The following is a 13,568-nucleotide window of genomic DNA, read 5'->3' on the forward strand; positions in this document are numbered from 1 at the left end:
CGTAAGTCATAGAACTACATGGATAAGTTCATCAAGTTGAACTCCCCTGTCGGCTCGGGCGAGAAGTGAATCTCCGGTATGTGTATTATTCAGTGAGTGCAATAAAACTCCTTATGTGCATTTGTGAGAGACACAATGTTCATCCGGAGCCGTCTTGACAGGGCAAAGATCTAGAATTGAATGGTTTCTGAATATAGAATCCGTGCGCATGTTTTGTTTCTCCTCTTAGACAACTATACATATTGCAGTACGTTGATTTGTAATCAGCTGATACGTGGACCCGTCCGTCGAGCATTCTCGAGACGATGGATATGGCGAATGGGGAAAGAAGTGGTGTTGTGGGCGTGTAATGGGTGTAATGGGTGGGCGATAGCCACCCCGAGAGGAAAAGCTACTATCTACAGATTTTGAGGTCTGGTTCTACATCAACTCGACAATCAAATGGAAGTTCTCTGTTCTTTCCTGTGCCCTATACTAATGCTTATAAACGTGCTAATCCATTCTGGGTAGTTATGATTAACTAGTTAGTTGATAGTCCACCCATGTGTATTAGTCATTCCCCACATATCCACTGATCTCCCCAGGTGGAGTTAATTAGATATCACGGCTGTCGTGTGAGACGCAGTTACATCACATCTCTCATTCTCAAGCGACTTGACCAAAACCTCAGCGAGTTTGTCTCAACGTCTGATTTCCAACAGATTGACAAAGTCAAGTTTTTCGAGTCTCTCAAGTCGGCGATGGAGCGCCTACACACCCTGGGGCTAGCTCGTAACGATATCAACCTGGATAATATTATGGTGAAGAATGAATCACCTGGGTTGATTGACTTTGATTTCTGTCGGCCTTTCAGAAAGCGCTTGCAGTCTTTGGGCACAGAGAGGTGGTATGAAAAGGTGTTTTATACTGCTGAGAAGGAACATGACATATACGTACTCTCTCGGAAAAATACAGGAGTAGTTTCGGACTACTAGGTGATGTTGGAGTAATACACATATTCTTTATTTGGTGTTCATATATTTTCATCTTGACTATGTATGATATTAACATGGGATAAAAAGCCATGCCCGAAGCTTTTACTATCAAAAATTGTGTAGTAACTCTTTAACATTGTACAAGGTTCTCCTGCAATGTAGTTCTAGATGTCCTCCTTAGAGGTCTTTTGGATTAGTGCTATACTCTTATAGCTACTGGCGAATGCGTTGGCCGAGTCTATTTTTATAGCTCGCCCCTTGACTTGGGCAAATTAATGTTCTCGAATTATTGTGGTCGTTTTAAGGTTGAAAGCCAGACGCCAATATCCATAGTAGGATTGGAGGTATATATCCACATATAGATCTACCTGTAACCTTGGAACCCGAATCCCACGGCATACCTAAAATATAAGTTAGTATTGCTAGCGTGAGCCCATGTATGGGTGGTATGTGCACACCCGCAAGGTTAACGGGCACAGCTCCAGTCTGCCCCAGAAGCGAGCTAGGTGTGGTTGGTTCATCTGCATATACTATCAAATACAAAGACTGAGATTTGTAGGGTTAGAACATTCCCAGTTATTTTGCCAATGTCACAATAGGAAAGCCACCGCGGAAGGTCGAAGTTCAATTCAATATAATGAGCACTTACCTCGTGGCTACTACATTCGACTCGTCGTATTGCCGAAATTTTACCAGTCTGCCTAGGATCGAGATCTTTCGATATCGATGCCTCCTCAATATACGAGGAGCTCTGCCACAACTTCAACGCCTCATATACTACCCAGATTGGCTTTTAGAGAGATAACGTCGCTGATATAGTGGCAATCAATGGAGCCTTGATAAACTGCGGATGTATCAGTCAACTTTGGGCCAACTTTGGGGGACATCCTTAGGATGTGCCGAAGATACCCTGAGCTCTCTCTATATATGCTCTGCAATACTTAGTAACGAGGCGCTCAAATCAGCTATATACAATATGTGGATGCAAGATCCTCCTGGGGTCGGATGCACCATCCTCTTGGGCGCTGTTAATACGGCTAAGTACATCGGGCAACTACATATGATGACCGTCCCCGCCCTCGATGGAGTGCGTTGCCTTCCCTTGTTCCTGGATATAGCGATTTTAGTTCTAACTTTCTCTAGTGGCTCTACTAGACATACAGCCGGGCTATCTCTATCTCCAGCTCTAGACGCTAGGGAGCCAGTCACGTACCTCCCAATTCCCATTATTAACCAAATATATAAAGCTATGGGAGCCTCGTATGACATACTAGACCCAAACTCAGGTTATAAATTGCGTCGCAAAACAGAAATATTACGATTTGATATTCTATGATAACAACAAATTTCAACTCGGGTGAAGACAATTCCATGAAGATCGACAACGCAGTATCTGGGCTATTTCAGTGTTTATCACTAAATCTGTCCCAATCACAACTGTAATAATCAGCCTTTATATTAAAATATTTGTAGCCCACTTTCACTTCTAGTAGGTCGTCTGTTACATCTACTGCCCAGTAAGCCACTTCCACTAGCAGGGGCGCGGCGGTTGGTCCGACTAGCACCCCATTACGGGGTTGATTAGAGCATGAGTCTCGCTTACGCATAATATAGTACAAGAATAATTTCCTTCGAAAGTCCTTGTGAAACAAAAATAAAAGAAAAGTTCTATATTGGTAGGAGTTATATAGATCGTGCAAACAGAGCAAACAAAGCTATAGATTATTGTTCTCCACTCCCAAGCAAGGTTGAAGGACACGGAATCCTTAAAATAGTCGCCACCTATTGACTCATAGCATTGGAGCCTAATCACCTGAAAACGCTAGTCACATTGTGCTTACCACTAACAACAACCTCAGAACAACCCTTAACGAATATTGCTCCAGGCACTACAGACCATACATAGACTACAACCCAGAGAGAGAGCTGTCTAGCTCTCAACGAACCAACCATGCACAGTCTCACCAACCTGGCACTCACAGCCTTACTCCTCATCTCACCAGCAACATGCGTCTCAAACCCCAAACCACCCGGCAAAGACGCTATCCTACTATCAAATGTGCAAACCCTAACACTCCGCGCGCACCGCATGACAAGCTCACGCCGCATCTCACCAATCCCCCAACTCAGCTGCGCAGGCCCATCAAAACAAATATGCAACCTCTACCAACCAGAAGTAATGCGCTGCACAAACCAAGGCTATGACTACGACGCCGAAGACGTGCAGTGGACCTGCACCGCAGACATGCCGGCGGAGTTCAAGCTCGGCGCAACAGATGTTATCTGCGAGGGGTACCGGAATGCCGATGATAAGTGGGTGCTGAAAGGGAGTTGTGGGGTTGAGTACCGGCTTCTTTTGACCGAGGCTGGGGAGAAGAGGTTTGGGAAGAAAGGCGGGGACACGGAGTGGGATTGGGCTAGGACGGGCCGGTCCGGGACTGGGGTTCAGAAGATGATGGCGGTGCTTGGGGATTTGATCTTCTTTGGGTTCATCTCTGCTGTTTTCGTTATGATCTTCTGGCCTATGCTGGCGCAATGTTTCGGGTGGGGGAATCGGCGAGCCAGGCGTCCGGGCTCGGCCCCAGGGTGGGGTGGGTTCTGGGGAGGAGGTGGTGGTGGAGGTGGAGGTGGTGGAGATGATCCTCCACCTCCATACAGCAGTTTTGATCCCTTTAAATCTACTGGTCGGCAGCAGGGTTGGACGCCAGGTTTCTGGGCTGGTGCGCTAGGCGGTGGTGCCGCTGGTTACCAGATGGGGAGACGTTCTGGTAATGCATCGCGCGGCGGAATGCCAATGGGCAGGTCTGGTGGATATGACCCAGGTGAAGGCAGCTCGCGTTCGTCGCCACAGTTTTCATCTACGACTGCTAGTACTGGGTTCGGGTCGACTAGGCGTAGGTGATCTTATGAACGTGTCATTTACGCTTGTCGTCATTGGCTACCGACTTGAGGGGAAAGAGACATCAAAAGAGCCAAAAAAAAGGTCTTTGAGAAGGAAGCCACATATCTTTAAATGGCCTTAACTTCTTGTGGCCATTATGAAACTGGTACATATACAATGAGAACGAAGTAACAAATCAATTAGCAAATCAAAGGCTTGAAACTCCTAGCTTGATATCTTGTAATCCTACACCCAGAACGCCGTAATTTATAATCTTTCGCTTCATTAGATGTCCATTAGAATCCCCAACCTAAGCCGTGGGAAAGTCATCAATCGATCCCAAAACCTCCTCGGTTCCGCCTCCCTGGTTCTTCAATCCCACCTTCTTGCGAGACTTCTTGACAACCGTCTTGGCATCATTGGCATCCTTGGAATCCCCAGTTGGGTTGCGCAGCATGTCCTCTTGCATCTCTTTCTCCTTGGCGTGTTGGTCCTCAATCCGCTTCTTTTCATCGTCGAGTTCTTGCTGAACAACCTTGGGATCATCGTAGACAGTGTTCGTCATCTCTGAGTAGGTTGCAATGTCGATAGTCTCAGATGGGCCCATCAAGGTGTCCTTGATTCGTTGCGGATCACGGCGCTCTTCATTGTTGAACTTCAACTTGATCTGACGACGAGACCGGCCTGGGAACATTTTGCTGATAACCATGAAATCGGTGCCGAACATGCGGAGCCCGCGATAGAACAGATCCGTCATCTCTTCATCCCATGCTTCAGTCTTTGTACGCTTGCCGTATGATGCCTGATTGATCTTTCGGGTGAAAGAGCTTTCCACCACGTCTTCGAGGTCGCCGGCGGCTCGAGCGGCATCCGCGTGACGATCCACCTGCAATGACGTATTATCCAGCACGATCTCACCATTAACGATTCGCATAATAGGGCCATTTTGAGGTTTCCAATCGACCGGTTGTTCGGTTTTCTCCTGTTCGGCCTCAGGCTGCTTGACGGGTGTTCCTGGCCCAGGGGTTCCGCCCTGCTTCTTCCGTTCTTCTTCAGCCTTATCAATCTTGCGCAGTTCTGTCTCACGCTTGGACTTCTTTCCAGTTCTGAGATCTTTGCAAAGCTCTGACATTTTCACAACATTCGGCAATATTTCCACTGTCTCTGCGCCTTCCGGAGTGGGTTCGCGCTTCTTGCGGGTGCGTTTAGGCTTCTCGCTACCCTCAACATCCGAGGTACCAGCCTTCGAGTACTTTCGTTTCTTTGGCTTTGTTGGATCTGGAGTCGAAAGGTTGGATCCACCGGGCGTTGCGCTTGCATCTTCGATTGTAGGCACGATTGACTGGGAACCTCGACGGCTTGCCGCTGTGGATACAGACTTCTTCCGAGCTGGGGCCGCAACAGATGTAGTTGATGAGGTTCGAGCACGTTTTGCTGGTCGACCCTCGATTGGGGTAGTTTGTTCGGTTTCAGGTTGAGATTGGGGTAGAGCTTCGGTTGAACCGACGAGGTTTTCTGCGGCCCGCGCTGTTTCAATCCTGGCGTATTCTAAAAGAGCCTTTTCCGGTCCATGTTCCTCGGAGGATGTAGGCTGAGCCTCACTAGTCGGAACATTGGCGGGAGACGGGGTAGGTTGAGTGGAAGGAGGGGTAGGCGGGACAGTTAAGACGGATGTGGGTTGTGAGATAGAGGTAGAGGCATCGCGTTGCTGCGGGAGAGGAACCGCAGCCGGCTTTGGGATAGGAGTTGGCTTTGAAATAGCAATCGGCTTGTGGATCGGAGTTGGCTTCGAGATGGCAGTTGGCTTGGAGATTGGAGTGAGCTTTGAGATGACAGTCGGCTTGGGAATCGGAGTCGGCTTGGCGATGGGTGTCGCGGTAGGTGTGACGATCTGTGTAGCGATGGAATTGGCGACAGTGCTGACATGAGTAGCAATCGGGGGAGCAGCTGCAGTATCCAAAGTAATGGGTGTTTGTTCCGTGGTAGGCGTAGCAACTGACGCAGGTGAGTCCTCTGTGACTGCGCGTAGTTCCGGCTCGACAGCCACAGAAGGCGTCAAATCAGAATCAGCTACATCTTTCGCTTTGTCTTCCTGAACAGGCTCGGCTGGTGATTGTTGAACAACACTAGGTCGTCTCGCGGGCGCGGCGGCAGGCGCACGGCGGATAGGCGCCTTCGGGGCGAATTTCTTGCCGGTTTTATCTGTCAAACACACAGTTAGGGACCGTAAAGGTATGCTTCCAGCTCAGATAAAGCTCACTGATTGCAGAACTGGAGAAGGACTTCATGGCTGCCCATTGCTGTAAGGTGTGGATTGATGAAGATCGTAAAAAGTTCCAGGCCGGGGAAGTGGGCGAGGATCACGTGACGACACTAGCGGACGCTAAACCTCGTTGAAAATCCTCCTGTCTTCAACTCCTCGATCTCTGCCATCCCACCCCTTCTATCGTCTGCTCGCCCACCCTTCCTTTACTTCCACTTCTTTCGCTTTCTTTTAATCATTATTTCTTCTTCTACCGGACTCTCCTTCGACAGGATTGGACACAGTCGCGAGATCTGCGTCTGGCTGACTGACGGACGGTCCGGTGGTGATATTAGCCCTCCCATTCCAGTGTAGCCACTGATGCCGGCCGTCGAACCCCCCGTCCCGTCTTCAGAGCCCGGTCTTGTCAAGATGGAAGACCGGAAGAGGCCCGCTGCGGACAGCAATGACTCGGCTCCGCCGTTGAAGAAACAGGCTACTAGTGTTAACGGCGGCAGCAAGCCTCATCCCGATGCCGATATGCCATGGAAAGATGATCTGGAGGTGAGTTCGTGTTTTGGGTTTACTCCGCGATTTGGAGGTTTGCTTTTGGTCTCCTGCTGGATATATGCTAATCGGACCTTTCGCGATAGCGATTTCAAAAAGAAGCGATTTTGCGACAGATGCAAGAGTATAAGCGGGAGAAATCCTCATTGGAATCGCGTTTGAGCCAGATGTCAAAGGCTGCCACGTTTCACAACGATCATCTTCGTGTTATCGATTTATGGTTCAAACAGGTATGTTTCCATTCTTTTGTTTCGGTCGACCTGAGAAAAACCTGGGAGCAGTAACTAATCTCACAACAGTTAATTGATGAAGTGAAGTTGCTACTTGGATCATCGCAAGCAGAAGACCAAGGTCAGTACCTTGTTTTAGCCCCACATCACCCACTTTTTTCCCCCAATACTGACAATAATCCCAGAAAACCCCTTTAAAAGCTCCTTGCAATTCGAAGACGTCGAAGAGTTCGAGACGCATCTGAAATCGCGATCGGAGGATATTCGCGCAATAATTTCTCAAATTCAGTCTAAGTCTAACGATGCGCCTGCCGATCTATCAGAGGTACAGACTCGCCTTGCAAAGAAGTTGGCCGAGGAAAAAGTAACGATCGCGGAACTCGAAAAAGCACTAGCCGAAAAGCAACAGTTAGAGGAAAGCCTCGAGGAAGCCTCGTTGCGGTATCTGGTAGCCGAAAAGAAACTTGATCGCGCGAAGAGTTTGACTGTTGCAAAATTGGAAAAGCAGCAGTCTATGGGTATTCAACGACCTGGGGAAACGGCACAATCAAAGCGCGAAGAATCATCCCCCGCAAATGGAGGAACTCCCGCTGGAGACCGCAATCCCGAGTTGGAAGAAGCCAATAACAAGCTCACGGCAATTTCGGAGAAACAAAAGGAGCAAATCCGGAAACTGGAAGCCGAAAATGCCAGCCTACTGGGCCAAATTACCGAAATCAAAGTCAAGGTTGGACCCACCCTGTTGTTATATTGTCGTTTTGTCGCTCACATTGTGATCGCAGTCTTCAAAGTTTACCGACGACGATTACGCCCACACAGATTTGTTTAAACACCTTCGATCACAATACGACGATGTAGTTAAGCGAATCAACCATCTGGAAGCAACAAATGTTCAACTTCGTGAGGAAGCAGAGAAATACCGCTCAGAAAGAACCGCATACAAGATCCAGGTGGAGGACGAAACACAAAGTACGATTGCCGAGAAAGAAGCTCAGTTGATGAGGGCTGAAACGGACCTCGCCCGGATACGGAATGCCCGCGATGAACTTCTGGCCGACCAGCAGATGCGAAAGGCCGCGCAAGATCAGAAGAAGATTTCTAGTCTGAAACTGCAAGAACTGGCAGACGCTAGAGAGGCTCGAATCACAGCCTTAGAGTCCGAAAGTCAAAGGTTGCGACTGCAGATCGAGGGCTCCAAGTCTGACGACAACATCAACGATATGCCGCTGGAGGAGCTTCGCGCCAAGTACACCAGCCTGGAACGCCAGTACTCTATGCTCAACACCGAGTTAACATCGATGCAGACGGCATACACGAAGTTTGCTACTCTCGCATCGCAGAAAGTCACTGACTTTGGGGCCATGGAGGAGAAGGTCGCACGGCTGACTGCGGAGAAGTCTAAGGCAGATCAAAAGTTCTTTGCTGCAATGAAAAGCAAAGAGGCACGCGATGTCGAAGTCCGAACGCTCAGAATGCAAAGCTCCAAGACGTCAGATATTGTGTCCCAGCTGAAGGAGTCTGAAGCAACCACCCGGTCATTGGTGTCCAACATGGACAAGCAAGCCAGTGAGACCAAGGAGGCACTGAATGCAGCCCTGAGCAAGTACCGGGCCATTCAACAACAGTTGAACGAGAGCAACATCCTCACGGAAGGATTGAAACAACAGGTATCCGAACTTAAAGGACTTTCAATATCCAAAGACTCGACACTGGGAAGCACCACCTCTGCTTTGCGGCAAGCCGAAACAGAGGTCGCCGGCTTGAAACAGTCGCTTTCAGATACCAAGAAGAGTCTGGACAACTGGAAGAACAAGAGTCTTGGCAATTCGTCCTCAGAATATGAAATGCTGCGGGTATGTTAAATTCCCACTTTTGTTAACGAACCAAAGCTAACCCCGTTCAGACACTTGCACTTTGCACGGTGTGCCGTCGCAACTTCAAAAACACGGCGATCAAAACATGCGGCCATGTATTCTGCAAAGATTGTGTCGAAGAGCGTCTCACGTCCCGCTCTCGCAAATGCCCTAACTGCGGCAAATCCTTCGGAAGCAACGACCACATGCATATTACCCTCTGATTGACCTACAAATCTCCTGTATTATATCTTCCTTTCGATGCTTTCCTCTTTACGCCTATCTTTTTTTAGTGTGTCCTATCCGGACAGGTTCATGGTGTGGTGTTTTTTTGTGTGGTTTAGCAGGTGCAGGTCTGGTTTGGGCCGGCGTTTGATGAGTTATGCACGGTCAGCCCTAACTCGGGGCATCTTATGTTGTTTTTCTTCTTTCTTCTTTTCCTCTTTTCCCCATTACAAACCAAAACAATGGTGGGTTTCCTCAAGGCGCAGGGGCGTCGTTCGTCATTCTCTCTGGATGAGAGACCGGCGCACACTGATTTTCCTCAAGAGGCTGAGCTATTCTAGATTTCTGTGTCATGTAGGACTACCGTGTACGGAGCAAAAAAAAAGTACAAAGGAACATGATGAATGCAATGTGAGGATTTTCCATGCCCCTTATGACTTCAATGTCTCCCATCATAAAAAAATCTTGAATCTTGATATTGTCATATTCTCATGAGTTAAAGATCCGACTATACAACAATTCATGTCTGCCAACCCAAAGATCCAGCGCTGGCACAACCTGTCCAGCCTGCTCAACAGGCGTGTCCCACTCGCGCTCAATGCGCCTCATAATCGTATCCTGCAGCTCCTGGCTAGCCAACACATTCTGCGCTTGGTAAGGGCCCATGACACTCGCTCTAACAGCCGCACTAAGCACAGCCTTAGCATGATTCATAACAAAGACATACGCCGTCTGCTGCAAGTCCAGACCCATAGCCCGACAAACCACACCCCATAGCGGGGCAAAGTGGCCCTTGGGGCCGAGATCCTCGTCTTCCTCGAGACAAGACTTCAATGCATCGGAGAGATCATCAATAGCAGTGGCGGCGGCCTCAGCGTCCTCCGAAACCGGTTTCCCCGCGAAGCTGACTCTGAACGCGCGCTCCCAGACGCCGATGAGGGCACGTCCTTGGGCAATGCTTGCGCGCTGTGCGACGATGCACGGCGTTGATGCGTCCAGGTCGTTATCTAGTGTGTCGAGGGTTGAGGGGTGTCGATACCCGGCTAGCACGTAGGGGAGGGCTGTGCTTGCGATTGATGCGATGGAGAGTTTGAGGAAGCGGTGGAAGGAGCTTATTGCAACTGCGGTGGAGGATTTGTTGTGGGCTAGGTAGGACTCTAGTCCGCTGGAGTAGGCGAAGGAGCCTAGTGGGAGGGCGGAGTCTGAGAGGAGGAGGAGGGCGTGGAGGGATGTGTGGGTTGCGGAGGTGAGTTTGATATTATTTGTGTTATTATATGGCTCTATGTGGGGTTAGTTGAGAGGTATACGGTATTATTGGAGGTATATATTTGCCTACCTTTAACGGCCCATGAGGAGGGTGGACTTGGGTATTCGGAGGCTGCTAGTTGAGCGCGGGCATCTTGGAGGCGTGACTCGAGGAGGGTGACTTCAGCTTCGAGGTCTCGAGTGTCTTTGATCAGCATAGTGTAGTTAACAAATAAGTAGAGGTATAGTATATGTAATTTGTATAGAGTACAGATTTAATAGGTGAGAATTGAAGTATCTGAACTAGAGAGGAGCTTTGTCTTATAGAAAGAAGCTCGCCGATCGGCAAAAAAAAAGTGGGCAGGTCGGAGGCCGCCGCACACGTCCGAGAGCTCCCTATCAGCGTGACTGTTTCGCATTATCAAACTGTTTTGGGGCTTAGACACCTATCTTGCTGATCTTTTTTTTATCCTATTTTCCCCGCGTCATGATCTAGAGTCTTCTCCACAACCATGTCAGGCAAGCGTCTGCTAGACGCCCTCCAATTCCTCAATGTGTCCAAAACGGTGGCAGCCAAACACCTGGCCATTCGGCAACATCAACTAGATATCTACACGCGCACATCCTCCCTGACCAAGGGCATCAAAGCCCAAACAGAGGGGCTGATCCTGACCGCTCAAGCCGCCGCCGCATTGGCACGCCGATTTGACGAACCTTCGCAACCACCTTCGCCGAGCCCGGCAGACTTCCCCGAGTCGACGGCCGATAAGCCGCCCGCCAGCACTGCAACATCACCACCTCCCGACCTCGCCCACAAACTGCAGCGTCAGGCCGAATCGCAGATCCCGGCTTCCGCGGCAACATACAGCGGCAATGAGAAGTCGAGCGCTCTGGATGTGAACGAGCAGCAGGATGTCTTCTATGAGCCATCGCTCCGGTCGGAGCTGAATCTCTCGGGACTCCCGAGAGTGAAGGTACCCAAGGTCGCAGGCGATGCTCAAGTTGGTAGTGATGGATTGAATGCGGATGTCTTCCACTCGTCTGTTGAATCAAAAAAGCCTGCTCCGGTCGAGCAGGAGATGTCCGAGGAGATGATCCAGGGTCTTTTCCACAGCCCGAGAGTGTCGCGCATGATCTCCGGAAAGCCACCGCCGAAGAGGGACTGGAAGCTGGCCGCGAAGCCTCAGCAGCCGACCGTGAATGTTGCTAAGCCCATCTCCGCGGCTCCGAAATCTGAGACCAAGGAGATGGAGGAGCTTGCGGCCAGTGTCGCTGAAGACGTGGTGCCCAGTGCGGCCACCATCGGCGAGCCCAAGAAACAACAAGCATACCAAATGCTGGAGTCGCGTGTGCCGTCCTCTCGACTGGGCAGACTGTGGCAGTACGGTGGTCTGGCGACCTCGATGGCTTTTGGCGCTGTCGGGGAAGGTTTACGGCGGGCCACTGGCAGCCAGGACAATGGGTCGATTATGTTCAGTGCTGGTAACATGGAGCGAATGGTAGCTAAGCTATCAAAAATGCGCGGCGCAGCTCTCAAGCTGGGACAGATGCTGAGCATCCAAGGTGCGTTACATCATCTACCTCACTGGTAACCCTAACGCCCATGCTAATTTCTTTAGACTCCAACATGCTCCCCGAACAAATCCAGCAAGTCCTCCAACGCGTGCAAGACCGAGCAGACTACATGCCCGCCTGGCAGCGCGACAAGGTCCTTACTGACAACCTCGGACCCAACTGGCGTGACCTCTTCACCACCTTCAACGAGGTACCTATGGCAGCAGCCTCAATCGGCCAAGTGCACTCAGCCGTCTTGAAAAGCACCGGTCAACCTGTCGCCGTAAAAGTTCAATACCCAGGCGTCGCCGACTCAATCGACAGCGACCTAAACAACCTCTCAATTCTCCTAACAGCCTCTCGCCTCCTCCCCAAGGGCTTGTTCCTCGACAAAACAATCGCGAACGCGCGCACTGAGCTCGCCTGGGAATGCGACTACATCCGCGAAGCCGAAGGCGCCAACCGCTTCCGCGAGCTCCTAGCCGACGATCCGGTGTTCGTCGTCCCAGAGATAATCGCCCACGCCTCAGGCAAACAAGTCCTCACAATGGAAATGCTAGACGGCGTAGCCGTAACCAAAGTAACCGACTTCACACAAACCCAACGCGACTGGATCGGCACACAAATAATGCGCCTCTGCCTCCGCGAGATCGCCGAGTTCCACTACATGCAAACCGACCCGAACTGGACAAACTTCCTCTACAACGCGTCAACAAACAAACTCGAACTCCTAGACTTTGGCGCCTCCCGCGCCTACCCGGAAGAGTTCATAACAACCTACGTGCGCACTCTAATTGCCGCCTCCCGCAACGATCGCCAAACCTGCCACGACCTCTCCATCGAGCTGGGGTACCTGACAGGAATGGAATCGCAAGCGATGGTGGACGCGCACGTGAGCTCGATTACAACGATCGCGGAGCCGTTCATGCTTTCCTCGCCGGATTTGTACGACTTCAGTAACCAGACGATCACGGACCGCGTGCGCGAGTTCATTCCCGTTATGATTCGGGAACGGCTAGCACCGCCGCCTGAGGAGACGTACTCGCTGCATCGCAAGCTGAGTGGAGCTTTCTTGCTTTGTGCGAGACTTGGCAGCTCGGTGCCTTGTAAGGCGTTGTTTATTGAGGCTGTTGAGGCGGCGCGGCGAAATGGCTTGAAGGTGGAGTAGAGATTGTGGATGTGGCTATGTACTATAGACTGTAGACTGTATACTATATATCAAACGATTTTTGAAATCTTATAGGCTATCTAGAGGTTCTTACCTTGCAAAATAAAGCGAGTATTCTGTTCATGTCTTTCGCTCAAGATAGTAGAGCATAGATCGCAAAGCTTTCCGCCCTAAACTAGTGGAGTTGACTGGGAGCTATTATCGCCCAATGATAGGCTATTTCTGTGATCAAAATGCACTTGAGCCCCAAAATCTTCACTCAGGAGTTCCAACCTCTTGCTATCTTCAATATCACATTTCATTCGAACATGCCGTCGGATCTCACCGGAGACGACTATCTCAGTGACTATTCACATGTCAGCAAAGAGACGATAGATGTGCAACTTCTTCGGCTAGGCTTAGCCACGGCAGCTGTTGGATTTGTTCTAGTAAGTTTTCATCTCACAGAGTATATGAAAAAGAATGTATAGAATAGCGCATTGACTATATGAAGGCTGCATATGTGGATAGGAACGTCACTGCGACATTCATTGCAACCTCAACACCAAGGGAAGAACGGTGGATATTCTCCCTACAGAATTTCCGAGGCTTGCCAATCATTTTCCTTCATCGATTATTGAAGTGCCTTT

The 13,568-nt window shown here is 50.0% G+C and overlaps 6 protein-coding genes across 6 annotated transcripts; 4 read left to right on the forward strand and 2 right to left on the reverse strand.

The window, feature by feature from the left end:
- Positions 1-2,925: 2,925 nt before the first annotated feature.
- N7447_005112 (DUF1183 domain protein) lies at positions 2,926-3,876 on the forward strand (the record flags this gene model as incomplete). Its single annotated transcript, XM_057229374.1, has 1 exon — positions 2,926-3,876. One exon carries the CDS (start codon positions 2,926-2,928, stop codon positions 3,874-3,876), a length of 951 nt encoding a protein of 316 aa, XP_057084464.1.
- Positions 3,877-4,165: 289 nt separating this feature from the next.
- N7447_005113 (transcription factor TFIIIB subunit BDP1) lies at positions 4,166-6,143 on the reverse strand (the record flags this gene model as incomplete). Its single annotated transcript, XM_057229375.1, has 2 exons — positions 4,166-6,057; positions 6,116-6,143. 2 exons carry the CDS (start codon positions 6,141-6,143, stop codon positions 4,166-4,168), a joined length of 1,920 nt encoding a protein of 639 aa, XP_057084465.1.
- Positions 6,144-6,478: 335 nt separating this feature from the next.
- Positions 6,479-8,971, forward strand: N7447_005114 (E3 ubiquitin-protein ligase BRE1; the record flags this gene model as incomplete). The annotated part of the gene is made up of 6 exons (XM_057229376.1): positions 6,479-6,661; positions 6,751-6,894; positions 6,964-7,015; positions 7,080-7,621; positions 7,677-8,747; positions 8,798-8,971. 6 exons carry the CDS (start codon positions 6,479-6,481, stop codon positions 8,969-8,971), a joined length of 2,166 nt encoding a protein of 721 aa, XP_057084466.1.
- A 490-nt stretch (positions 8,972-9,461) lies between these two features.
- Positions 9,462-10,435, reverse strand: N7447_005115 (urease accessory protein UreF; the record flags this gene model as incomplete). The annotated part of the gene is made up of 2 exons (XM_057229377.1): positions 9,462-10,252; positions 10,309-10,435. 2 exons carry the CDS (start codon positions 10,433-10,435, stop codon positions 9,462-9,464), a joined length of 918 nt encoding a protein of 305 aa, XP_057084467.1.
- Positions 10,436-10,729: 294 nt separating this feature from the next.
- N7447_005116 (protein kinase COQ8) lies at positions 10,730-12,939 on the forward strand (the record flags this gene model as incomplete). The annotated part of the gene is made up of 2 exons (XM_057229378.1): positions 10,730-11,780; positions 11,837-12,939. The coding sequence occupies 2 exons, from the start codon at positions 10,730-10,732 to the stop codon at positions 12,937-12,939; spliced, it is 2,154 nt and encodes a 717-aa protein (XP_057084468.1).
- A 233-nt stretch (positions 12,940-13,172) lies between these two features.
- N7447_005117 (uncharacterized protein) lies at positions 13,173-13,395 on the forward strand (the record flags this gene model as incomplete). The annotated part of the gene is given in 2 exon segments (XM_057229379.1): positions 13,173-13,367; positions 13,387-13,395. 2 exon segments carry the CDS (start codon positions 13,173-13,175, stop codon positions 13,393-13,395), a joined length of 204 nt encoding a protein of 67 aa, XP_057084469.1.
- Positions 13,396-13,568: the final 173 nt, after the last annotated feature.

The sequence above is a fragment of the Penicillium robsamsonii genome (assembly GCF_028829455.1).
Source record: "Penicillium robsamsonii strain IBT 29466 chromosome Unknown utg000003l_segment0_segment0, whole genome shotgun sequence".
NCBI lineage: Eukaryota > Fungi > Ascomycota > Eurotiomycetes > Eurotiales > Aspergillaceae > Penicillium > Penicillium robsamsonii.